We start from the raw sequence: 26,957 nt of genomic DNA on the forward strand, positions 1-26,957 counted from the left end.
AAAACATGCCCCCTCCCCCAACCCCCACAAGGAGAGCTGCTTGTGGTCCTCGATCAGGCTGCTCCAGAGGGGACAGGACTGCCTTAATGGGCAGGGCAGGACAGCATTTGCAGCTGTTCGGGTAGAGCCCCTCAGAAGTGGCTTCCAGACCCCCAGAGTGGGTGAGGGGATGTCTGAGGCTTAAGGATATGCACCCCACCCCTGCACTTTATCAAAAACAGGGATTGGCCAAACTGACGCCAGCGAATTGCAGCCTTAGGCAGCACTGAGGCCCTGCTCATAGGGCTTTTAGGGGCTTCCCGTGTGAGAAAGACAATGAGGTCAAACACAAGTGGGTGCAGACAGATGCATCTGCCTACCTGGTACCCCAGCTTTGAGGAGCCATCCCTCACCCCATAGCAAGGGGGGGGCAGGTTGGGCTGACCCCACCGCCTGACCCCAGGGCAGGCCCTTCAGAGTCCTGGGACTTTGGCCAGAGTTACCAAGAAAGATTCCCTGGGAACAAGAGCCACAAGGACTCTGTTGGCCCAGGACTGCTGGCGACCACCTCGAAGAGAAAATGAGGACAGTGCGAGGCATCCAACTGGGAGGTGGCAGGAGAGAGAACCCAAGGGTGCTGTCGAGACCCCTGGACCCAGCGAGGGTTTTCTGGTTATATGAGCTAAGAACTCACTGCCAACTGTTTTGGGTTTTGCTTGCTCTCATCTGAGTGCGGTTTCTCCCACTTCCAGCTGAGAGTCTGGACCAACACAGGGTTTACGAGAGCAGCATGGTATTCAAACCACCTTTATACGCAGAAGTGGAGGTGGCCTGGGCACTCTTGGGCCACCGTGGACAGATAGGCTGGTCCCGGAAACCCTCCAGAGGAGCTTGTTTGAGGCAAGGACTGAAAAAACTGGGGTGCCTGAAGGCCATGGGACAGTCTCCCCACTTTTTGGGGGGGACTCCCACAACCTGCCACCCACCAGCTGAGGGGTGCCTGGGCCGACTCACCACTTGAAGAAGGCTCAGGTTGTCGCGAAGGGAGGCCAGCACGCCGATGAAGGAAACGACAAACATGGTGACCCCCAGGAGAATGAGGATGATGGCCGGGGCCAGGAAGGCACTTTCAAGGGTTTTGTATTTCTGCCGCTCAACCTCCGCGTAGATCCCCACCGACAGGACCAGGGTCCCAATCAGCTGCAGCAAGAAAGTGGGGGTGAGAGATGAGAAGGACTGGAAGTCACTTGATTTTCCTCCGGAGAGTTCATTTGAGGGCTGCGGTGTCTGCCATTGGGGGGGCTCGCCCAGATGACCGTACATGGAGGGAACCTGTTAGGGGCTGAATCGTATTCTCCTAAAACTCCTATGCAGAAATAACCTCCAGGACCTCAGTATGCGACTGTATAGGAGATAGAGCCTTTAAAGAGGTAATCAGGTCAAGACAGGGTCATGTGAGTGGGCCCTAATCCAGTGACTGTTGTCCTTATAAGAAGAGATGAGGACACAGATCTACACAAAGGGGAGACCGTGTGAAGACACAAGGAGAAAGGGAATGCTCTTCCTGGAATGCTCTGCTTGCCTGGAATGCTCTTCCTCCCCAAACCCACATGGCTCATTCCCTCACCTCCTTCCTGCCCTTGCTCCATTGTCACCTGCGCACAGCAAGACCTTTTGGGGCCATCTTATTTAAAAAAGGATCCTGCCTCGTGAAACTCCTGATCCCGTTTCCTTGTTTCATTTTTCTCCTTTGCGTTTGCCATCATTTGACATATGTCTTTTTCCCTTTGAGTTTTTAATTGTTTATCTTCCCCACGAGAATATAAGCTCCATGCCAGGAGGGATTTTTTTCAACTGTTTCGGGCACCCCTAGCAGCCAGTACCGTCCTGACATTTAGGAAGTATAATCAGCTTTTACAATCAATGTCTGCTGGATGCCAGCTGGGCTTCCCAATAGATCCTCCTTGGGTTTAAGGTCAATGCTGTCTACCCGATCTCCTGCCTGTCCAAGGATTCCGACTTTCCCAGTCAGGGCACATGCCCAGATCATGGGCTCTATCCCCAGTAGGGGGTGTGCAGGAGGCAGTCCATCAATGACTTTCTCTCATGGTTGATGTTTCAATCTCTCTCTCCCTCTCCCTTCTTCTCTCTGAAATCAATAAAAACATATTTAAAAAATATATATTTTGGGAAGAGATGCCATGAGCATAATAGAGAGCCTTAAGTCAACATCCGGAACACTGAGGAGAATATCTCTCCAGCTACTGGTCTACCTTGGCCTTAAATTGGTGACAGCATGCCCTCCAAGTAGATCCCCTTGACTTCCTTCTGAAGAGTGCTAAGACTGTTCCTGGTGAAGGGAAGTGCCTGCTTCCCCTAAGCTTTGACAAATGGCAAGGATGCCAGAAGTCAAACTAAGCTTACTCAGAAACACCGGATAACAGGACTACCAGGAAGCCATCGCCCTCACCCTTGGGTCCGCAGTCTCCTTTATTCCACAGCTAAGTGCCATTCCTTTGGTTTGAAAAGATAATCGGGATTACAGAGACCCACTCCCCCCAGCCTAGCAGGAATGTCTTTCCAATACACACAGGCTAGGAGGTGCTAAAGGCATTGGCAAACTCAGCAGTAAGCCACTTGGTAACAAGTTGGCCATATCAGGAAAACTGTGAGTAAAATGATGTCATCAAATTTACCCACTTGGGTAATGTTAAAATTTATAAGGCAGGACACACACACACACACACACATGGCCCTACACAGGAAAATAGTGATCACAGGAAATAAAATCGACCTTTGATAAAGATTAACCAAAGACTATCTGACCACTTCATGGTCCAAAACCCAGAACATGGTGAAATCATTGTTCAAGGTCATCTAAACCCTGAGGGTTCTCTGAGGGCAGGAAGCTTTAAAAAGCCAACTCCTCCTCCTGACCCCACCCCCCGCCCAAATTACTGCACTTATAAACACTCACTCACTCAACCCTAACCCTGAACCAGACACAGAGCCAGCCAGCCCTCCACCCCAAAACTGAGGATTATGGTTAAAGAAGGACCCCACAGAGAAGTGAAGTCCTCAGAGCCCAGGCAGGGAGTGAAGGAAATACAAGGACAAGGTGAACCTGAGGGCTACCAAAGTGGGGTTTCATTTTCCATCCTCTTGAAAAGTGTAATCCTCATGCTGTCACTGAACCAGCAGGAGAACATCTTAATATTTTCAGAATTGATCCATATACTTTTGAGAGTCCTATGTTTCCTGTTATAAAAAAAAAAAATAAAGTTCTTTTGGGGCAAGATGGCCATGGCCTAGCCTGTCCCCCTCCCTCATTCCCCGCTAAGGCTGTGCTTCTGAGGTAAGGTATCTTGCTTTGGAAACCATCTCCAAAACACCAGATCTGTCACTGGCCCCAGTTGTGAGCAGAACTGACCCCAGCCCTCTCCATAAAACCATCAGTGGCTTCTATTTTTACAAACTCCCCGGAGCCCCAGGGCCCACTCCAGAATAGCCAGGCTGGCAGGAAACAAAACTTCCTCCGATCTCCCTCCTGTTGCAAAGCATCGCATTTTCCTTACTCAGCCTTGCAACCTTTCCAGATCACTAAAGCATGGGAAATGCTATTGCGGCAAATGGCAAATGCAAACCCAAGCCTCCTGGCTCTGCCACCGCTGTGTACCCAGCAGTCACAGGCCCATTTCTCCTGGTCCACCCAGAGGTGCTGCCACCCCAGCCCTCCCAGAGGCCTGGCAGGCAAACTCCAAGGCGGCTCCCCACATAGCACAGGCTGATCTGGGCTCCTCATTTCCCAGAAACTTCAAGATTTCCAAATGATATTTACATCTCTGATGACATCAGTTTATGTTTCCATTTGACTATAAAATTAACTGTCAATGCCAGTGTGCGATCACATCCACTCTTCTCAGCTAATTATAGCCTTTACCAGGCGGCCAGCCATGCCAGCTCCAGTGCAGAAAGCAAATGGCCTATTTGTCAAGCAGGACAGCTTCAGCTAAGCAGGCCTGGGGCAGGGGGCACACAACCATGCCATCTGGGGCCAAAGAGGGAAAGAACATACTGCTGGCAGCCTCCAGGCCAGGCCCAAAGCCCCAGGCTTTGCTAGCTGCGTGGTGTCTTCAATAGGCTGCACAGGAGCCCTGTCACCCAGTGTGAAAGGGGTCTGAAAGTCCCCTATGACCCCTGCAGCCTGGGACCCACCTTCATCCTCTGTAGGGAGAGGCCCAGCTCCATGCAGTTGCTGGGAAGCAGGAGGCCCTGTGAGGCATTCCAGCACCTGTGTCTCCTCCTTCAGGAAGCATCTGGTCACTGGTCCCCTCCACAGGCTGACTCACCCCCAGCTGGGGCAAGTTTGCACTTAGGGGGGACCTGAAAGGTGAATTTTCACTCCAAAGGCACAAACCATGTACCTATTGTGTTCTAGGCCCTGAGGTCACAAAGGGTAAGGAGACTAGTTATGGGATAAGACTGGGGAGAGGAGATTGAGAGAGGTTAGTAATGACCTCTATGGTCCTAATGGATGGAATCCAGGGGGTATTTCAACTGGGGATGGAGAAAAAGGTCACACTTTTACCTCTAAGTGACATGTTTTTGGCACAAAGACACAAAGAACTCCTTGGTCTATGGGAAGGAAGCTATAATTCCTACTATGGAGAGGTACAGAGGACTCTGGGAATTCAAACAAAAGTGAGGGGAGGAAGGAATTGTCAGAAAATCAGGATGGGCTTCCTGGAGGAGCCAGTGTTTCCTGGAAGGCCCCAGGAACTGCTTCATTCTAAAACTATCTCACGGGGCACTCAAGGCTCCAGGGCTCTGTGTTGGTCCCAAAGAAAGCACTTTTCTGAGTTTCTAGCTTGAAGAGATGTGGGAAATAGCTAAACTCCAAGGCCTGAGAGACTTTAAATAAGATGGGGCTAGCGGGACTCCTGCACCCAGCCAAAAACCCAAGACTATGCATCCGTCAGGCCAATCCTGCCTGGCCCTGGGACCAGCCCACCCTGCAGAAAGCCTCCTACTCAGCCCACTCTGTGCCAGCTTCTCTTCTGTCCAGATCAGGGCTGGAAGGAGCAGAAGAGGCAAGATTAGAGATGGGAGTTGGCATCCCAGGCCTCCATTAATCCAGGCCTCCATTTATTAGCTCAGCGCCCTTGACCATGTCACTTCCCCTCTTTGAGCTTCATTTTTCACCTGTAGTACAGTAAGACCTGCTACCATTTATAAACTGCTGTTCCAGCATCCTGCAAAGTGCTAGACCTGCATCATCTCCTTTAACTTTCACACTCCCTCACTCATCCAGAAATGATGAGTCTCATTTTACAGAGCAGGCCCAATGAGTGACACAGATCATAGAAGTAGAGTCATCAGGATTCACAACAATAATCTGCGTGTCTGTCCTGCCACTAAGGCTTCCAGCCTTTTGCAAAGACCTGGGAGAGAACTGATCTGAAATGTCTTTTCAAAATACAAAGGTGCCAACAGAACATTCTATGATGTTGGTGACATTCAATACAATAGCCACTAGACACATGTGACTAACAAGCTCTTGAAATGTGGCTTTTGTGTCTGAGGAACTAAATTTTTAATTTTATTTTAACTAATTTAAATTTGACAACATATAACTAGTGGCCACCGTATTGGACAGCACAGATCTAAAGCATCTCTCATGGATGTTGCCCCTTAACCACTCTCACATTGTTACTTTCTGAAAGCAGAGACCACCCCTAATAAAAAATCACATGCCCTCATCATCCTGCCACTAGTTAAAGAAGGTTCAATTAATATTCACCGACTTCATTTAGGAGAAAACAATCTCTTCTCCCACTTTCCCCAAGAAAGCTCAGTTCCTGTTGCCCCACCCCTCCTGCCCCTAAGGAAAGCAGGAGAAACCAGGTCCAGAAGGTCCTGACAGTGCCCCCAACCCAAACTGATATAGGGGCCAGACCCACCTCTGGGACTATAGGGTAGTATTCTAAGCTTTGGGGTCCCTGAACCCTGGTGCCATTGACCTGGCTCCCGTCCTAACTCCAGGCAGCCTGTGCTTGAGGAACGGGGCTTTTTTCAACCTCCCCAAAAAGCCAGTCCTTCAGAAAGCAGCCGAGGCTGCCTCCTACTGCCAACAAAGACCAGTTCCTGGGCTTTGTCACTGGACTTTGCTGCCAACTCTGCCTTCACCCTGGACTTCTTTTTTTTGTTGTTTTTAATCCTCAACCGAGGATATTTTTCCATTGTTTTTCAGAGAGAGTGGAAAGAGGAGAGAGAAAAAAAAAAACATCGATGTGAGAGACACATCAACTAGTTGCCTCCCGCATGAGCCCCAACCGGGGCCAGAGATCGAGCCTGTAAACGAGGTACATGCCCTTGGTCGGAACGGAACCCAGGACCCTTCAATCCACAGGCCAACGCTCTAACCACTGAGCCAAACTGGCCAGGGCTGGGCTTCTTTTTAAAAACTGGAGATCAAGCCCAGAGAACTTGGTGAATTGCAATCCTTGATCCAGGATGCTCTCTGAGACAGCCTGCTTCAGTTAGTAATATAACAAGCACCGTTTATTAACCAGCCCTCCCGTCCCTACTGATCTGCTATGACCCCACTTCCATACACTAAGGTTCCACATATGCCTAAGTCAGTTTCTGGCTCCCTACCTCTTCCATTGGCCAATCTACCCCTAAACAAACCTCCCCATGGAGGTGACTACAGCTTTAGAACACATCTCAGCATCTAGTAGGTCAAGTCCCTCCTTCCTGTCTTTTTCAGAAGTGTCCCAGATATTCTTGGACCTTGACTCTTCCTTATACATTTTAGGATCATATTATCAAGTTCCATGAAAAAACCCTGCTGAGGTTTGACTACAGCCACATGGAATCCACAGATCTCTTCGGGGAGAACTGAACCAGGGCGTCCCGCCCGTGACTGTAGTTTATCCCTTCTTTGCCTTCTTTCCCATGATTTCTCTAATGACAGTGCTCGCTCCCCTGCCCTCGAGCTTCTCCAGGGCTGTCTAGGCGGAGCTGGGGCGAGACTTCGGGAAGTATTTCCCCGGCCTGCCTTTGCAGGCCCTCCGGCTAGGTCCAGGGGTGGAAGACACGGCCTTTAGAAAGCAATCTCTCCAAGAAGCGGAGTGGGCACACCAGTCTGTTTTGCTACCCTCTTGTCACCATTGGTGACAGAAACTTAATTGAAAAGACTCCCACATATTGTCTGTTCTCTATATTGTGAAGTATCTTGTCACTTTCTCTCACCCTAGATGACCTTCCACATTCCTAGGGCAAAATAAAAAATAAAGACTCCCTCCCCCATGCAGCACATTCCAGGCTGTGAAAGACCTAATCTGGGAGCTTTGCAAGCCCCAGATATTCAACCGAGCGAGGTTCAAAGAGGACTCCCTGAGAGCCACCCCAAACGCATGACGCCGGAAGGGAAGAGCTGCCCAAACCCAGGCTCTCCCTGGGAAGTTTGTGGGGCAGGCAGATGGGAAGTAGTGTAACAAATAACTGATAAGGATATTCTGAAACGAGAGGCAGAGCCGTTTCTTCCTCCTGGGAAATCAGAGAAGGCTCATTGGAGCTGAGCAGTGAAGGACGCATGGAGGTAGACTTCACAATGGACTCTCCATCAGCACGGGGACTGGCCCCGGATACAGCTGTTGGAGAAGTTAATCTGAGAAATGATTTGCTTCACATGCCTATGAGCCCAAAGACGAAACTCTGGTGATCCCACTCCACAAGAGAGCCTCCCAAGGTTTATGGATAAGAGTGACTCGTGGTTAATCTGAAAACCATGGAAACAGCCAAGGGAAAAGGGGGAGTCAAGAGCAAATCACCTCTACCCAACATACTCCTCTCCCTGGTTTTCTTTCCTCTCCCTTTCTGGACCTTTCTCTCTCTCCCCACCTTCCACGTGTCTGAACCAAGAGTCAGAACCTGCCTCCGAGGGCTGTGTTCTCCTGGCATCAGGATGATTATCTTTCTAGATCTCTGATTAACCAGAGGCCAATCCGAACAGAAGCCAGTGTTCCCCAGAATGCATGGACATGTGGCTCTGGCAGTGGAGGCTTCTAGCTCAGGCCACTGCAAGCCGCACCCTACGCCTATGGTTGGAGCCGTAGCTGAGAGGCTAGGAGTGATGAATGCAGACTGGGATTCTGGGATATGGACTAGGGGACTCTAGAGATGAAGAACTATGCAGGATTGGGGTGGAGCTGATTCCTGCTGGGGTACACTCAGGAGAATACCCTGTGCCAAACCACTGCTAGTCATCCCTCTTCTTCCTGGCCTAGTAGGCTAAGGCTCCGCTGCTCATGGTTGCAACCTGTTGGCAAGAGTGGGTAAGAGGGCCCAGGTCTCCCCTTTTTTCAGAACCTTTAAAGAGACACAGGCTCACAGAGATGACAAGGAGCTTTGTCCTAGACAATGGTTTCTAGTTCCCGCAGCCTTTCAGAGCCCATATCTGTGCACCAGGAACTGGGCCAGGCATCCCTCAGTCTTCCCCTGGCCTGGGGTCTTTCCCAGGGATAGTGTGGGAATCACCCCATGAGACCCAAAGTGAGGACAAGAGGAATTTCAGCAAAGGGGGAGGAAGCTGGGTTCCCCATGACCTTACCTCCCCCTGACCCTCTGGGCTGCTGAGAGGAGAAGCCACAATAAAGGAGGGAGCCACCGAAAGGGAGCAGGCAGTAGAGGACTGGGCCTGGGGGAGAGGAAGGAGGAGATGAAGGAAAGTCCAGTGGGACGTGAAGGCAGTGAGGCTTCACAGAGAGGGCTGCTGTTTCCCAAGGGACATCTGCCTGAGTTGGGCACACATAAATTAAGGGCAGTCTCTATATAATTTTGTCAATAACAGGGCTGTCTCACGCTGCTTGTTTTTAATGTTAGATATAGTTTTATATCTAAGGAAAAATGAATCAATCACTATATATATGTGGGGGGGTGGGGGGGACCCTTGATTTATTTTTTCCCCTTTGCACAAAATCCCACATCTGAACTACGCCCTTCCTTTGCCCCTAAACTAGGGTTGGAAGGCAGAGGAGGTGATCAGATCACACGTGTCCATACCTGGCATGTGCGGGGCCTTAAAGAATGTAAACTGACCCACTCCAAGAGCTCATGACTCCACACAGGTCAAAGGGCAAAGAAGAGAGAAGGAGCACTGAGGGGCGGTGGAGATGGGAGCCCTGGATTTTAATCCCAGCTCTGTCACTAGCTCCCATTCAACTTGGTCAAGCTGCTTTCCCTCTCTGGGCCTCAGTTTCTCTGCTCCAAAAAGGAGGGAGGTAGCCACAACAACCCCTAGAGTCCCTTCACTGCTCCACAATTTCAGGAAACTCATGACTACACAGCTCCTCCTAGAACCCTGGCCATCAGCAGAGTGTGAGTGGCCCAGTGTTTTCTCCTCTCCTGAGTTCTCCATGCTTTCCCACTTAGTCCAGTGACGTCACACTTCTGCATGAGAAAGCCCCTATGGGGGACAGAGATTCCTTTCCCAGCCCAGCCTCAGTGGAGGCACACACCTTCAACACTGCCTCCCGCAGCAGCCATGGAAGGAGAACAACAGTTTTGGCGATAATAATGCCTAAAGGGGCTAATAACCATCCTCCAAAGCTCAGCTCAAAGCCCTCCTTCCCCAGGAAGCCTTTCTGGATCATCCCAGCTATAGGGATCTCTCTTCATTTCCGATCATCTATGAAATCAACAATGGGAAGCCCTCGCTGGTACTGATATTTATAGTATTAACTATGCCCACTGAACAGATAACTCCAGGTATTTATTACTTACTGCCTGCAGGGCATGGTAGCAGAACCCAAAAACACACAAACCATCTTTGACCTACAGGACTTCACAAGGCTGCACACACTATGCAAATGCGTTAGTCCCAGAAGTTCACAGGAAGTTTGGGGGTTCAGCTACCAGACTACTCTCTCCTGACAGAAGCCATATGGGAAGCGGTTAGGGCCCATGCCAGTTCACAGTGTCGTAATGAACCTCAGGTGCCCCAAAGCAAGATGCCTGTGAAAGTTCCTGGCACCAAGCAGGTGCTCGATAAATGTTCCCCTTCCCCAGTAAAGATGTAGTGATGTCAGTGATGTAACACTGACATTTCAAAACTCAAACCAGATGCCACCAACCATTTCTCCTTTAGAGCCACTTTGGTCCAAAGATAATTCAGGGGAATGGGAGTCCCTATTCTGAATTCTAAGGCAGTACTCGCTGATTCAACATACATTTATTAAGTATCTGTCATGTACCAGGCACTGGGAGTAAAAAGATAAGACCTAGTCCCTACCCTCAAGGAGCTCAATTTACTAAAAACTCCAACACACCAACAAATGTAGTAGAAATGGGGAAATACTGGGGCAGAGGCAATTGAGTGTGCACAAAGGAGGAAATGCTAAATCATGGGTAAGACTGATGAAATCAAGGAGGCTTCCTGGAGGAGGTGATGTTTGAACTGAGTCCACTTAATGCATGTAATGGACAAGCAAGAATTTCTGAAGTGGACAAGGGTTTCAATGCCCATGAAGGTGCTTTGGGGACAGTAGGTCAGCATAGCTGGAGCCAAGGACAGGTAGATGGGGTAGGGGAGGGAGCCAGGAAAGCTCATATAAGCCAGACCACCAAGGCCTGGTCTCTCAGGTTAAATCAAAAAGTTTATTCAGTCATTTAACATCCCTTTATTAAGAGGTTGTTTAAGCCAGTTGTACTCAAAGGTTTTGGTCTCAGGACTCCTTTTGACTCTTAAAAAATTTTGAGGACCACCCTGGCCATGTGGCCCAGTTGATTGGGGTGTCATCCCATACACAAAAAGGTTGTGGGTCCGATTCCCAGTCAGGGCACTTACCTAGGTTGCAGGTTCAAGCCCCAGTCAGGGTGCGTATGGGAGGTAACCAATTGATGTTTCTCTCTCACATCGATGACTGTCTGTCTGTCTGTCTCTCTCCCTTCCTCCCTTCCTTCCTCTATCTGAAATCAATAAACATATCCTCCAGTGAGGATTTTTAAAAACTAATTAATTAAAAAATTCTGAGGACCCTAGAGCTCTTATTTTTATGAATATCTATCAATTATTTACTATATAAGAAATTAAAACAGACATATTTTAAATACTGAACTCATTTAGAAATAACAATAGGTTTACATGTTAACATGGATAGTGTATTTTTTTATTTAAAAAATTCTCAGAAAAAGCTGAGTGAGAAGAGTAGCATGGGCTTTACATTTCTGCAAATATTAATGTCTGGCAGATGAGATGACAGCTGGGTTCTCATAGTGGCTCCTCAATCAATCAGTTGTCACTTCACCATCAGGTGCCCTTGAAACACTCCACTGTACACTCCGGAGTGAATGAGAGTAGGAAGGCAGGTACCACCTTAGTATTATTATAAAAATGGTTTTGACTTCACGGATCCCCCACTCACCCAAGGATCCCTGGAACACACTTTGAGAGCAGCTGTTTTAGGAAGGGGGAGGGGAGCACAGCTTTAGCAGTCAACCAAACACAAGAGTCCCAGCTTTGGAGGAATTCACATTCTAGTTGGGGAGAGGCAAACAAGAAAAACACACAGTATGTCACAGTTATAAGTGCTATAAAAAAACAACAACAAAAAACAGGAAAGGAAGCCAGGGAGGTTGGAGGAGGGGGCTGTCATTTTAAATCACAAAGACTTGAAGTAGGGGAGGGCTCTCTGCCATCTACATGGACATGTGGACAAACGTCCAAGAAACTACCAAGACCTTGGAAAATGAGTTCAAGGAATAGCTGCTATAGCATGACAGAGGGGTGAGTGTAGAGAGGGTGAGAGGGCAGGGGTAAGGGCACAGATCAGGTGGAGCCTTTTAAGCCATTGCAAGGACTCTGACTTTTGCTCTGAGTGGGTGGAAGGCACTACAAGTTTGCAGACCAGTGATCTGATCTGACTTTGATTTTTAAATGAGTTGTTCTGACTGCTATGCTGACAGACTGGGGGATTGAGGCCAGAGGGAGAGCAAACAGGAGTCTACTGCAGTATCCCAGATTCGAGGTGACATTAGCCTGGACCAGGGCAGGCACATGAAGGTGGTGAGAAGTGGGCAGACTCCATATATTTTGAACTTGAAACAGGGAAATCACTGAAATAATGTAAGTAGGGGAGTCACATGCTCAGATTGGCTTTCAAACGTTTTTTCACCCAACTGAGTATTCACACAGCCCCAATGTCACCCCATGGCTTACTCATCTGTTATCATGGGGAAATGCACATTTACAAGGCAGAGGGCTGGCCATCAAACTTGGCATGGCCGGCAGTGGGGTAGCCGGACGTCACACGTCTCCTAACCTGGCATTGTGCACCTCCTAAGGCATCCCATGTGCAGTACTCCTGCAGGAAATGTGCGCCTGAACCCAATCACAAGGACACTGGGAGGCAAATCCACAACACTAATGTTCTGCAGATCAACAGTCCTGGAGGGGACAAGGGGATCAAGAGCAGCAAGGAGACGCACCACAGCCAAAGCAAAGCTCAAACCTTCAGTGCATCCTGGATGGAAAAATATCCCACAAAGGACACTTGGGAAACAACTGAGGAAATCTGCATATGAACTGCATAGATGATGATTTATTCCATGGTGATTATTTTCAGGACAATGGCAGCATGTGGGAGAAGGCCTTTTTTGAAAAGCCGAAAGCTGAGGTGTCTGAGGGTGAGGCCACAATGGCTGCAGCTTCCTTTCAGCGGGGTTGGCAAAAAAAAAAAAAAAATGTATTTATTGAGAGAGATTAAGACAAGACGTTAACAGTTGGTAACTCAGAGGCACACAGGTATTCTGTGAATTCTTTCAACTTTTCTGTGGGTTTATTTATTTTTTTCAGACGTTTCATTTTCATCATCCCAGCTTGACGAGGAACTACTGATTCAAGGCTCCCCATCCTGCAGAAGAGAAGGGGCCTCTCCCGGCTCCATCCCAACCATATAACCAGGGGACAATGAAGCTCCGCCCCACACATCCCTGGGCACACTGACTTCCCCAAAGCCTCCTACACACTGCTTGTTTGCAACCACAGCATCTATGACTGGACAACACCAGGGCAAGTTGGGTCTCCCGAGCAGACGGTGGGTAGCCGGCCCTGGGTCTTCCAGCTCTTCAGAGCATCTCCCCCAGTGCCTGGCACAGGGCCCAGCGTGTGCAGCTGGTTACTAAGGGTGGGCACTCAAGGAGTCCTGGGTCTGGCATGAAGCCACTGAGCAGCTCTCCTTCCAACAGGAAGAAAGCTCTTGCAGGGGGCCCCACAGTTCCCTGCCACTTTCCAGGCCCAGCAAGCCTTTCCCTACGTACTTTCTGAATGTCCCTAGGCAAGGAGAGGGCAAGGCCCCAGTAGGTCTTGGTGGATGAGGCAAATGCAGACAAATAATGCACAGCCTTCTTCCCCAGGATTCCAGAACTTTCAGGGCCTCAGAAGTCACCTCCCCTGTTTTTTGTTAAAATGAGATCCAATGCAACACATGAGCCGTGGTGCTGGATCCTAATTTTTTTAGTCTTCACCTGAGGACATTTTTTTCCATTGCTTTTCAGAGAGAGTGGAAGGGGGAAGAGAGAGAAAGAGGAAGAGAGAGGGAGAGACAGACAGACAGAGAGAAAGAAAATAGATGTCAGAGACACACATCGATTGGGTGCCTCCCGCTTGAGCCCCGACTGGGGCTGGGGATTGAGCCTGCAACCAAGGTACATGCCCTTAACCGGAATCGAACCAGAGACCCTTCAGTCCAGGGGCTGATGCTCTAACCACTGAGCAAAACTGGCTAGGGCCTGATTTTTTTTTTTAATGCATTATGGGAAACATCTTAGGGACAATTGGAGAAGTTTTAATATGGTCTTAGTATTTTCTTGGGCATTATAATGGTATTGTGGTTATATCCAAGAACTCTTTTTTCGGAGATGCATTCTGGGATATTTGGGAACTGTCATAATGTCTGCAACTTACTCTGACGTGGCCAAATGTTAAAATTATCAATTTTGGTTGCAGGGTATATGGGTGTTCACTGTATCATTTTTCCACCTTTTCTATGTTTTACTTTTTTACAATAAAAAAGTTGAGAAAGCAAGCAAGATCCAAGTTCCACCTCTTCCAAGAAGAGGTCTGTTTACAGAGTCTCCCTTTGGCCTGAGAAGCCTCAGTGGCAGGGGTAGGCTCACCAGAGGCCTGGGGCAGGAAGCCTCTTCAGGCCTGGAATTAATGCCCTAACCAGATGTTTCACTGCTAACTGCAGCTAAATACAGCCTGTGACAGGAACCTACCAATTGCACAGCCAGGAGAGCCTACAGAAAACAGGACCTGAGGGCTTTAAGACCTGCTCCTCCCTATTTGTGGGAGGCTTGGAGGAAGGGAGTGAAGGGTCACCTGTCACCTTCAATCCCCTCCTCCACTTTAAGACAAACACAACAAATCAACATCAGGATGAAGCCCTCATGCTGAAAGTGAGAGGAGGTAAGGGTTGTGATCACCTCTCCTTCAGGCTGGGCTGGTGTCACCAGTAAAGTGAGGCACTCCCTCACTGAGGAGCTGTGTGACCTCGGACAGACCACTCTCCTCCTGAGCTTCAGGTGTCTCTGCTGTTAAACAGGAATGAAAAGGTCTGCCCAGTGGTCATTCAGTGACCCTGAGAGATGGGGAAACGCCTTTGTAAACTGAACGGTGCTATAACACATGAGAATCCCCGTTCTTTCTTTAAAATCAACAGATTCAAAAACTGTGCTGAGTGCCTCTACCTGGCCAGGAGGTGCCACTATTTTTCTTTATTTTTTACCAAAATAAATATGGTCCTGACCTAACCTAATCAACACCTATGAAATCATTGATTTAAGGTACTAATTAGTTTCTTTTTTCCCCCATTCTTTTTATTGTATGATTTTTAGAGAGAGAGGAAGGGGGAGAGAAACACACACATCGACTTGTTCCACTCATTCATGCATTCACTGGTCGATTCTTATATGTGCCCTGACCAGGGGATTGAACCCGCAACATTGGTATATGGAGACACTAACCAATTGTGCTACCCAGCCAGAGCACTAATTATTTTCTTTAATATACATTGCTCTTAATGAGCATGTATTAAATTTTTTAATGCTCTGCCAGGGACCACCTAAAGTCATCTTGTGGGTGCTGTTTTGGCTCAACCCCCTTATTTTGCAGATGGGAATCTGAGGCCAAGAAACAAGCTGTCACTCCCACAAAATCACACAGAGTATCAGCCATCGGTCAGCAGCTGTGACCCAACGTCTGGACTCCCAGGGCAGTGCTCTCTCCACTACAAGCTGCCCTCCTTCATCAGGAACAAGAGTTCTCCCCACCCCACCCCCGGCATACCCTCTCTGAAAAGAAAAAGAAAAATCTGTTTCTTTTAAATATATCTTTATTGATTTCAGAGAGAGGAAAGGAGAGGGAAAGAGAGAGAGATAGAAACATCAATGATGAGAGAGTCATTGATCGGCTGCCTCCTGCAGGCCCCCGACTGGGGATCGAGCCCGCAACCTGGGCATGTGCCCTGACTGGGAATTGAACCCCGATCACCTGGATCCTAGGTTGACGCTCAACCACTAAGCCACGCCTGGCTGGGCAAGAAGGAAAATCTGTTTCTGAAGGACAGTGATGCCAGCTCCATTTCTGCCTTCCTGCAGCTCTAGAGAGCCCAATAAGGACCTGGCCCAGGTGCCTTGTGCCACTTTAGGTCTGCTCCCTCCTTTCCCACAGAGGGTGGCAGGCAGCCCACCTCTCTGAGTGAGCCCAGGGCCCCCGCCTGGAGCCTCGAGGAGAACTGGAGGACACCCATATGCCTAGGAAATAGATGACTGGCTAAGTGAACAAACCAATGAACAAACAACGCCCCCTCAAACAGCCAGTCTCTCTTGAAGACATCCTTCTACTGAGGATGGACCCCTGGGACAGGAAGGTATGAGACGTCTGGCAGAGAGAAAGAGTGAGGCTCCGCATCTACTTGCAAGTTCCCTAACCCCTCGGAGCCCCTCTCTACCGCAGTGTGGATGGAGCTGCGACAGGGCTGCCTCTGAGGGTTGCCAGGGAACTGAATAAGAGGATGCCTAGGAAACAACTCAGCCCAGTGCCCAGCACACAGGGAGGGCTCATTAACTGTTAGCTTTAAAGAGACAAAAGAAGAGGAATTGGAAGGTGCCACCAGGCTAGACAGAGGGCAGCAAGGGTGGCTATCTAACTGCAAAGGGAAACTTTAAGTGAGACCACACCAGAGGAGGCTGCAGTGGAGACGGAAGACAGAAACAAACAGGCTCCACTCCCCTCCCAGGGGCTGTGGCTCCTGGACAACTCCTGTCCTCAGCTCGTTTCTGCTCTGATCATGGGTACCGCGCCTGAGGATGGGAAGAGTGGCTGTGGCCGTCCCTCTGGGAGCCCAGGGCCCAACTGTCCACTGCTGACTAAGTGTTCCTGCTAGAGCCTCCTAGGAGCTGCTGGCTGGCCCCATCCTGATCACAGAACGTCTGCAGCTGTCCCAAGCATGCTGCTAGGACTCAGGGAGTGCCAGCTTCTCAAAGGACAACAACCGGGCTGGCTCATCTGTCCCCTTGGCTCACGTAGGGCCAGGAAAACAGATGTCCCAGATCAGAGGGTGGGCAGAACCAAACCTGAGGCATGAACCAGGTTCCCACTGCCTGAGTTCTTTCTGGCCCTGCAAAGAAGGCCAGCCTGTGATAAACCACATGTCAGGCCTTTGTCCCCAGGCCCAGCAGCAGGCCCATTTAGAATGGGGACACCCATGTCCGAGCCAGAGAGAATGGTACTGGCGTGCAATTACCGAACAGTGCCCATTGTCCCCTCTGAGCAACGGAGGCTGTCCCACTGGCCACTCTTAGAACCAGAGGCACTTACTGTGTGGTCTGGTCTCAGCTTCCTCCCCTCTGAAAGGAAGGGGCTGCACCAGATGGCCTCCAAGACCCTTGGAAGTTCTACCCAATTGGAATGCCAAGCCACATCCTAAGTGCCCCGAATGATGGGTGACATCCCTTTTATGAAAGGTTGTAAGGGAATCCTAGATGTTTTACGGTCCCACTTGGCAAGCAGTTTTGATTTAACTACTTTCAGAACCAGGAAGCCCTTCCTAGGAGCTAGCTAACTTGCATTCCCTTCCCCTGTTTTAACCTCTTTCTAGGACGCTTTCCTTGCAGAGAGGAAGCCCATAAGAAATAGGTTGTAGCCCTGGCTGGTGTGGCTCAGTTGGTTGAGTGTCATCCCATGCACTGAGAGGATGCTGCTGGTTCGATCCCCGATCAGGGCACATGCCCGGGTTGCAGGTTCAATCCCCAGTTGGGGACATTCAGGAGGCAGTTGATCAATGGTTCTCTCTCATCGATGTTTCCCTCTCTGTCCCTCTCCCTTCCCCTCTCTCTCTCAAATCAATAAAAAATGTATTTAGATAAAAAAGAAAGAAACAGGTTGTAGAACACAGCCTTTGATGTGTGAGGGCCTACAGAGCTAAGAGGGGCACGGCCTCTGGTGGGTGGGGCTATAAGCTTTACCCTCTGCCAACCTCGCCCCGTCCCCCTCGCCCACAACCCTGCCTCCTCTTCAGTTTCCAGCAAAGCCCACAGAGGGAAAGAGATTTTCAGGGCCCTGCTGAATTGAGCCTCTCCCTAGTGAGGCAAAAAGGGCTTGCATTCATTTCCTGGGGCTGTCGTAATAAATTACCACAAACTGGGTGCCTTAAAACAACAGAAAGGTATTCTCTCGCAATTCTGGAGGCCAAAGTGTCACGGGGCCATGCTTCCCTTGCCTCTGCCAGCTTCTGGTGGCTCTAAGGCAGTCCTTGCCTTACCTGCCTCTGCATTCACAGAGCCTTCCCCACGTCCGTGTGTCGCCTCAAAGCTCTCCCTGACATTCTCTTATAAGGACACTTGTCACTGGATTTAAGGCACACTCAGGCCATCCAGGATGTTTCATCTCAAGATCCTGAACCTAATTATATTTGCAAGATCCTTTTTCCAAATAAGGTCCCATTCACAGATTCTGGGACATAAACATTATCTGGGGGTTTTTGGCGGGGAGGGGCACAATTCAACACACTACAGAGCTCACTGGTCAGAGCCAGAATTCCCCATTCTTCCATAACTGGTCACTAGCCATCACATGACTCCAAGTAAGCTCATGCCACCTACCTAGAACTCTGCTTCCCCACCACCTGTGGCACCTCTCCCATGGGGGCCAGAATTACAGGCCCCTGATCCTGGAGATCACAACCAGCTTCCCACCCGGATGGCTATGCCTCAGCATCCTCAAACTGGAGTCATAGCTAAAGGGAGGAAACTTATCACAGCTCACCTCCCAAGTGTGTGAATCCCTGACTAGAGAAACTCAAGCCTACTTCTATAGAGACTCCTTCAAGTTCCAAAGTTAACTATGGACCAGATGAAAGGATGTTGTAAAAATAACCAAAAGGAGAAACTTCTAGAACCATAGACACACATCCCCACCCTCTGAGATACATCCTGGTGCCCTGAAGAAGCCCAGCCTCCCACCCCGCGAGGCTGGTGGTCTCTACACACCCCCACCAGTCCTGGGCCGCACACCAACTCCCCCCACCCCAGCACCTCCTCCTCATCCCCTGGTCGATGTGCTCTCTCCCTTCCCGGGCCCACTCCCTCAGTGGTGAGCCTCATCCAAACGTGTCCACCAACTTCCCTACCCACAGAGACTGTCCAGATTGTCGGCAAAGCCGGGAACAGGATTCAACTGGAGAGAAAGTTGTCTTGGAAACCAGGCCAGTCCGTCAGAATTCCCGCACGGACGCTGCTGTGAGCTGTGGCTTCCACTCCAGCTGCACATCAGAATCATCAGGGGAAGTTTAAAAATGATGGGTGCCTGGGCCCCACCCCAGCCCCATGGACTCTGAGGATGGGGCCTGTTTGTATGTACCTGTCAAATCCTCTAGGGTGGGAGGCTTCGAGTCACGGTGAAGGCCCCCTGGGCTAGCAGGTGCTGTCTTTTGACCTCAGGGAATGACCCAGTCTCAGAATTCGATGCCAGCCTTGGAAGCCCTGCCCCATTCCAGCTAGGAGACTTCACTCAACCTGTGAGAGGGTGGGCTAGGGCCTAGCCTCCACCCCCTGCCAAGCCCCCTCTGGGCCCACAGCACTGGGCATACAATGAGCACACAGGAACTGACCGCCTGACCCAAACCCCTCCGAAGTCACCCCACGCTTCACCCAGCACAGCCCATCCCTAGTACCGGAAACAGCTTGGGGAGGCTGTGTGACTGGTCCAAGGCCACATGCTGCATCCTGGGAGGGGCTCTCCCGCAGGAAGGGGGAGGGCTCTGAGCCCTGACCAGGCCAAGGCTATTTTCCTTCTACCCTCTGGGCAAATATTTACTTCCCTGCAGGCCAAGATGCAAACACCTTCGTTGGTGGGAAAGTCCCCTTTGAAAAAATTAATCAAAACACTGCAGGCATGGTTTCCACAGTGAACAACTCTTGTCTCAAGGATGGATGCAAATGGTTGGTTGTGCCAGTCACATCCCCTCTCAAGGCCTTAGTCTCCTCAGCTATAAAATGGGACAATGCCCCTGTCTACCCAGCTCACAGGATTGTTCTGAGGATCCAATGAGGTAAAGCAAAGTGGTGGGACAAGTACAAGATGCCCCCCGACACGCACAGCCCCTTACCACAGTCAGTGAGCTCTGGGCTCCTGCCCAGTGAAGCAGAGCCTCCCAGCACCCGCGCTAATGCTGGCCACACAGGACACTCTGCTAAGACAGCCCTGGAGGCATCTCTGCATCCAAGCCTGGACAATGGTTACCCCCTTCCACAGACAAGGAAACTGAGGCAGGGGAGTTGTCCCTGACTTGTCCATGATTGTGCAGTCAGACCAGCTCCTCACCTTACCCCTCCCTCTGAGACCCTCTCTACAGGCCTTTTTTACGGCTGGCTGCTTCTCATTCTTTGAGCCTCAGCTGAAACGTCAGCTCCTAAAGTCCTTCCTTGACACCCATCTAAAGCAGGAGCTTCCATCTCTTCCCATATGCTCCCTAATTTCCTCGTTAGCATCTATCACAAACTAGCTTATTTACTTGTTTGACTGTTTTCCAAGGCCTGAACTAAGCCTTTCTTGTTCATAGATGTTTCCCAGTAACTATCACAGTGCCTGGCATACACATAGGCATCAAGAAAGCATTTGTTGCAATAGCCAGTTTGGCTCAGTGGTTAGAACACAGGCCTGCAGACTGAAGGGTCCTGAGTTCGATTCCAGCCAAGGGCTCATACCTCTGTTGCAGGCTCCATTTGGGAGGCAACCAATCGATGTTTCCTTGTCTCTATCTCTCCCTTCTACTCTCTATAGAAAGCAATGGAAAAAATATCCTCAAGTGAGGATTAAAAAAAAAAGTATTTGTTAACCAAATAAGCAAAGGAATCATCCCCACGCTGGAAAGAATGGCAGATCAAGACTGGACTCTCCTTGACTTTCATAAGATGTCGATTCAAACCCACTCAGATCCAAAGGTTCTTTCTGGGAAAGGTTTCTCTGTCCTGAGCTCACCCAGAAGACATCGTTCCCTGTATGTGGAGCCGGCTGGTACAGAATTTTCATTATCAAGTCCTTATCTGGTTTACTGAGCCCCACCCCAGGTTGGCATTGTGAGTCACCCAGAGAGAAGAGGCACCGGGCAGGCAGGGGGAGGAAGGAGGCAGGTCCTTACTCTTGCTTCTCAGGAATAAACAACCAAAGGCAGCGAGGTCCCAGTCCAGCCCTACAACTTAAATAATCCCTTCCTTCCATAAGGGATCACGCTCAGAAGCCTGGACTAAGAGCAAAGAGACCTTCTCAGGGCTAGCTCTGTTCATCTGGAAGATCAGTGCATTGGAACGTTCTCCAAACCCCTTTCGGGGCTGCCTTCCTGATCATCTAGAGTTTAAAGACCTCGGAGCCGAGCTGAGTGAGGGGATGGCCTCTCTGCCTGAGGCCCGAGTACAGGTCCTTAAAAGCTTCCAGATCTTTTCTGACAGCCCATCAGGCATGGTGACCACTCCTCCAGTATGAAGTCTGCCTCACTTTGAAATGTTTGCCTAGAACAAGAGGAAAATAGACCTGCCTAATAAATCAAGCACAATTTTTATGTTTAAGGAAATAAAATACGTATATATACACAAGGAGGTGTCCCAATGGGTTTTTGCCAACATGTAACAGTGGCTCCCTCTCAGTGGTAGAACTGAAGGTGACTGTTATTGTCTTCAATGTACTTACCTGAATTGCTTGAAATTTCTTTAGACTATGTGCACATATTATTTTCACAAAGTCAATAAAGCTCTTTTCAAAAGTTAGAAATTCCTGCTGGAAACTGAATCTACTTTCTTTGCCGCCTGGCTGCATCTAGTGCTTAAGTGGGAGGCCAGGTACCTGGCTCCTTCCAAAAGTGCTGTCCTCTTACACCCTGAGCCCTGAGACCAGAGAGGGACTGCTTCTTTCAGGAGAAGGGGGGTGGCTGGTAAAAGTCATAGTGGCCCAATGAAGAAACTGGAGTCAGGCAACCTGGGTCCTGGTCATGGTCTATCACTAACTTGCTGTGGGATCTCAAGATACTGGCTTCTTCTCTCCAGGCCTCTGTTTTCTCCTGGATAAAATGAAAAGGTCACACCAGAGGTGCCTTTAAGGGCCTTTCTCATTCTCAGTCTATGGCTCTTAGGCACCTGGAATAGAAAGGAAGGTAGGGGAAGAAAGTCTAACCCTTAAGTAGCTGATAGTGTTTCTCATGTACTAGGCATTGCTCTAAGCATTTCCTATATATTAATCCATGTAATGATCTCAGCAACTCTCCAGTAGATTTTAATATCACTCGTTTTACAAATAAAGCAAGTGGGGCACATGGAAGCTAGTGCCTAAGTCACTCAACCTGTAAGTGCCAGAATTGGGATTTGAACCCAGGCAGCCTGGTACAGAGTCCACACTCTTACTCGTTTGTTAAATAATAGAGATATATAAAGAATCACAGGCCAAGCTATGATTACAGGGTCCGTGCTTGCACAAGACAAAGAAAAGTTAATATTGCCTCTGACGCATTACCTTCACTACTTACCCACATCCACGTCCTTCCCACTCACCCCCCTAAGTTTTTTTCTTCCTAATATTACTACTAATATTCAAAGAGTGCCAGTGTCTCCATGAGCAGCTCTGCCCACTTTGCAAATTCAAGACTTCAGCAAAATCTAACCACTGCTGGCTACACACCCTGCTCGGCCTCTAATCCAGTCACCGCCATCTCAAATCCTTATTTACATAACACAGATTAGGACTCGGCCACCACAATGCAACAGGCCTTCCCTGAGCACCTATTGAGTGCCCAGCCCTGAGACCAGCATTTGGAAAAAGATATGAATGAGCTACACCCCTGACCTCCAGGAGCCCACAGTCCAGCAAGGAAAAACAGCCATGTAAACGGATCTCTAGAATACCCTGTGGTGAGTGCTAAAAATAGAGGTGTGTCCCCAGTGGGCTGAGGGCACATGTGTCAGAATGATTCACCCTGCATGGTGGGAAGAGTTGGCTCCAAGTGCCTGAGTGAGCTCATTGTTCATGGAGAACCCTCAGCAACCTACGAGAAGGAGCGATGAACTGGGGGTGAGGACACCTGGGGGCTCATGCCAGCTCTGCTGAGTGACCCTGAAACACATCCTCTCTGGGCCCCGAGGTCCCCCTCTGAAAGTGAGTGGGCTCCCAAGGATGGAGTAGGAGATCACTGAAAGTGGTTCAAGGTCGTACTCATATTGATTCATAGACCGAGAAGAGTTTTTATTGCTCAATTCCCTTTCCATCCGCCCCATTGCATAAAGGAGCAAATCTCAATTTTGGTGCCAGTCTGTCTTTAAGCCTCTCAAACACCTGCCAACCTGCTTTTTGAACACAGAGGGCAGGCCTTGGGTTCACAGCCTACAGCACCCACTAGCTAGGATTTAATAACATTCTGTTTTCCTTGCACTGTATTTATTGTAACCATTACCTGCTATTTTTGATGAGGGAATATTGTTTTCCCATTGGGAGTAGTGACATAAGACCCTTCTTTTAAAAACGAAGTTAAGTTTAAGATGTGAATCTGCTTACAGAAATATAGCAAAGAATGTTACAGTTGATAAAACCTCTATGTGGGGCAATTTAACAATTATCAACATCGTAAGCACACATACCAAACCAGACAAAGCTGTCCTATGCTTTTAGACATCCCAGTAGTGAGGACCACTGGAGGGAAGGGGTAGGGACTGGAAGTGGGAACAAGGGGGGCTCTAGCTTCTGCTGTCCATTCTATTGGCTGACCCTGGGGCTCATTATACAGGTGTGTTCACTTTGTAAAAATTCATCAAGCTGCATACACTTATGATTGATTCATTCACATACCCTTTAACCCAGCAATTCCACTTCTGAAAATTATCCTGCAGACACGCACACATATGTGCAAAGCAACATGTTCAAAGATGCTCACTGCAGCACTGTTTACAGTAACTAGAAATTGGAAACAACCTGAGTTCCCCAGCTAGGGACTGATTAAATAAATGTTGGCATAGCCTACAGTGAATTCTGTGCAGCCATCAAACAGAATGAGGCAATCAATCCCTTGCAGAGCTCCAAAATGCACATGGATTTAAATTTAAATGAAAAGGTAAGGGCAGAACTGTGTATAGTGTGCTACTTTATGTGGAAAGAAAAAGAATATAATACATGCACATGTAGGACATCCTAGGCTAGGATATTAGCTCAGAAAAGAATCACAAGAAACTGATAATAGATGTCTTCTCTGGACAGTGCAGGCCAGGGCAGAGAGGAAGCAGGGAGGCTTGTCACTGGTAACTACTCTTTTGTACTTTTAAATTTTGTACAATGTCCTTATTTGAAAATAAGTTTTAAAGCAAAAAGTCTTACAGAAGGTGCATGGTTATGGTAAAAATTTATGGCCCCTTCCAAACCTAAAGGCTGAGATGGAAGTGTTAGCACTTTGGGCTTATAAAGCAAGTAACCCTTGGCACCACTCCTCCTCCCGAGGGATGGTACCAGGCATAATGGGCTTTCCTGTAATGATTTCCAATTAACAGCAAACCCAGTCTCGAACAAATTACTCACTCACTCTGGGCTTCTGCCCTGCAGTCAAACTCTGGCACCTGGAGCTGCCCTGGTTGGCAGGTGGCTGAGTTCTTGGCATGGGTGGGAAGATTTTTAAGCAGAAATACTTCCAGCGATGGGAAGTCAAGGACTTGGTAAGGTGAGCTCAGCTGGCTGGAGAGGAAGGATTCCAAGTTCTGAGTCCCACCCTCCCCCAAGAGAAGCAGCAAAGCAAGGGCCATGAGGTGGTCTTCTCTCTGGGTTGTAGGGGACAATGGCAGAACAAGGCCTTAAAAATTCAAGTTTCGGTGTTTTTAATTGATTTTAGAAAGGGAGGAAGGGAGAGAAAGAGAGAGAGACTGGAGAGAGAGAGAAACTTCACTATGAGGGAGAAACATGGATCAGTTGCTTCCCACATGCTCCCCAACAGGGGATGGAACCCACAACCTAAGTATGTGCCCTGACCGGAAATCGAACCCACAACCTTCTGGTGCAAAGGACACCACTAACCAACTGAACCACACTGGTCAGGCAAGTTTAGTTTTAATGATATAACTTTCTTTTGTATAGCACTTGGCTTGCCCACATGTCACTCTCTCCCTACATTACTGATCCTAAAACAGTCCAGTGAGGTATGGAGCACAGTATCAGTATCCAGACTACAGATGGGAAAGTGGAGGTACAAGGAAGTTAAGAGACTGGTCAGTGATTACATGTGGAGGGAAGGGGTGAGGCCAGAAATGTAACTCCAACCTTCTGACAACCTGGCCTTCTCTAAATCCCCACCTCCACACCCATCAATATTAGCCTTCCCTCTTTCAACTCTGATCTTCTGAGAGAAGAGCTCCTGGGGCCAGACAAGCAAGGGGCAGGCGAAGCATCCCAGAATCAGAATCAGGAGGCCTATGAGATCATGTAGCCCAGCAGTTTTCAACTCTGAGTACACACTAGAATTACCTGGAGAGCTTAAATAAGTTAAAATAAATACTTATGCCCAGGTATCTGTAGTGTTTTTAAAACTCTCTAGTTGACTCTGATGCAACACTGGGAGAGAACCACCAAATAAGAGCTCAGATCACCACCACCCCACCTCAATTCCACATTCATCCTGTTACCTCCCTGGAGTTTCCACCAACAGATCTATGCTCCATCCTCTGGCCCCCAAACACGCTGCTCATTTCTCTTCCACATTATGTAGTGTCTAAGATGTGGATTGGGAGCTGGGCTCACCTAGTTTTTGAACTAGGCAAGTCATTTAACAGCACTGAGGCCTCCAACAGGCAAGTGATTTGCCTAAGCTCTCCCAGTGAGTCAGTGACAGAACAAGACTGGATCTGGATCTCTTGACCACTAGGCAAGGCCACATCTGCCAGGGGTCACATGGAAAGCCAGGCCTGATGGCAGATCTAGCATTTCCTGCTGGTAGAATAGACCAAATGGGGAGCTGGGGAGGAGACCAGAAGTGTGTGTGTGTTTGGGGGGAATGGATGTCAGTGACCCCCTCTCCCCTTTCCAGGGAAGTCTGCCCTGTGGTATGTGGGGGGCAGGGGCCTATTCTACAGAGGCAGGACTGGAATTAGACTGTAGAAAGATGTTTTCATTTCTAAGTGGGGGCCAGCCTAGTCTGAAATCTCCATAAAGAAATCCAGTGTGTTGGGACAGGGTCACCAGGAGCACCCATTTTCCCTGCCCACAATAATAAAAAGGGCTCGCACTTCCTGAGCTCTTCACTGGTCTCTGTGCTTGGCCTACTAAGCTCCACCACCATCCTAAAAGTTGAATATAATTACTGTCTCTGTTTACAGACGAGGTAACTATGGCCTAGAGAGCTGAAGGAACTTCCCCAAGATCACTCAGCTAGAAAGTGGTACTGGCAGGACTGCAAGGCTGGTTCATGTCCAACTACCACCGTCCTGCTCCGCAATAAGGCAGAAGATGAGGCAAAGCCCAGTGGGCGCCGGAAACAGTTACTAAGCAGGTGGCTGGAGGCCTCTCCAGAGGTCGGCGGGTGGAGTCCCCACCCGCTCCTAGGAGGAGGCACGCACACTCTCCGGGCACATCCTCAATGCCCTCAAGAGGAACCCAGGAGCGGTGGGGAAGCGTCTTGCAAATGAACAGTGGGGGCTGATGAATAGTGGGGGCTGACCCGGAGTCCAGGGCCACAAAGCCTGACCGCGTCTCCTCCCCAGGCCGATGCGGAGCTAAACTCTAATGCGCGGGGGCGGGGTGGGTGCGGTCGGTGCGGGAGCCAAGGCGGGCCGCGCCGGCCGGCGGACGCGAAGCAGACACGGAGGGTCGAACCGCGGGTCCCGCGCGCCGGAGGGCTGGGTGCCGCTCCTCCGTGGTAACCAAGGGCTCCAACGCTCCCGACCCGCGGCTGACACCCAGGCTGCGCTTGGCCGCCAGGATTTCCCGGTTCCCCGGGGGAGTGGGACGAGGAGCGGGCGCGCGCTTCCGTGCCCTCCCAGGAGCAGCCAAGCCGGGACCCTCGCCGGGCGCGGCGCGGGGGCGGTCCCGGGAGTGCGCCCCCACTTCCATCCCGGGGCCCTCCCGGAGTCACTCACCCAGAACACTGTGGAGTAAATGACGAGAGAGAACTTGAGCCAGAGGTAGGAGAAGCGCGCGCAGTAGCGCACCTGCTCCGAGTCCCCGCGGGGCATCCTGGGCGCACGGGGCGCGGGGCTCCGGGGCTCCCCGCCTAGGTCCCTGGCCGCCAGCAGCCCCACCTGCGGCTGCCTGCCGGGCGGCCAGCCCCGCCAGCGCTCGCGCCGGGACTGACACCCGCGAGCCGCAATCACAGCCGGCGCCCGGGGCCAGCCAGCCCCGGCGGCCAATGGGCTCGAGGCACCGGCCCAGCCTCGGGGAGGGGGCGGGCTGGGGGCGGGGCTTA

General features: G+C 49.9%; 1 protein-coding gene across 1 annotated transcript in view; it reads right to left on the reverse strand.

The window, feature by feature from the left end:
* Nucleotides 1-26,727, reverse strand: part of TSPAN15 (tetraspanin 15) — a 49,044-nt gene extending 22,317 nt beyond the window's left edge. The window contains exons 1-2 of the mRNA XM_016198358.2: nucleotides 26,632-26,727; nucleotides 994-1,179 (exon numbers count right to left, since the gene is read on the reverse strand). Coding sequence (XP_016053844.1) covers nucleotides 994-1,179; nucleotides 26,632-26,727 — 282 coding nt within the window. The remainder of the gene's footprint in view (nucleotides 1-993; nucleotides 1,180-26,631) is intronic.
* Nucleotides 26,728-26,957: the final 230 nt, after the last annotated feature.

This window comes from Miniopterus natalensis, chromosome 14 (assembly GCF_054644295.1).
Source record: "Miniopterus natalensis isolate mMinNat1 chromosome 14, mMinNat1.hap1, whole genome shotgun sequence".
NCBI lineage: Eukaryota > Metazoa > Chordata > Mammalia > Chiroptera > Miniopteridae > Miniopterus > Miniopterus natalensis.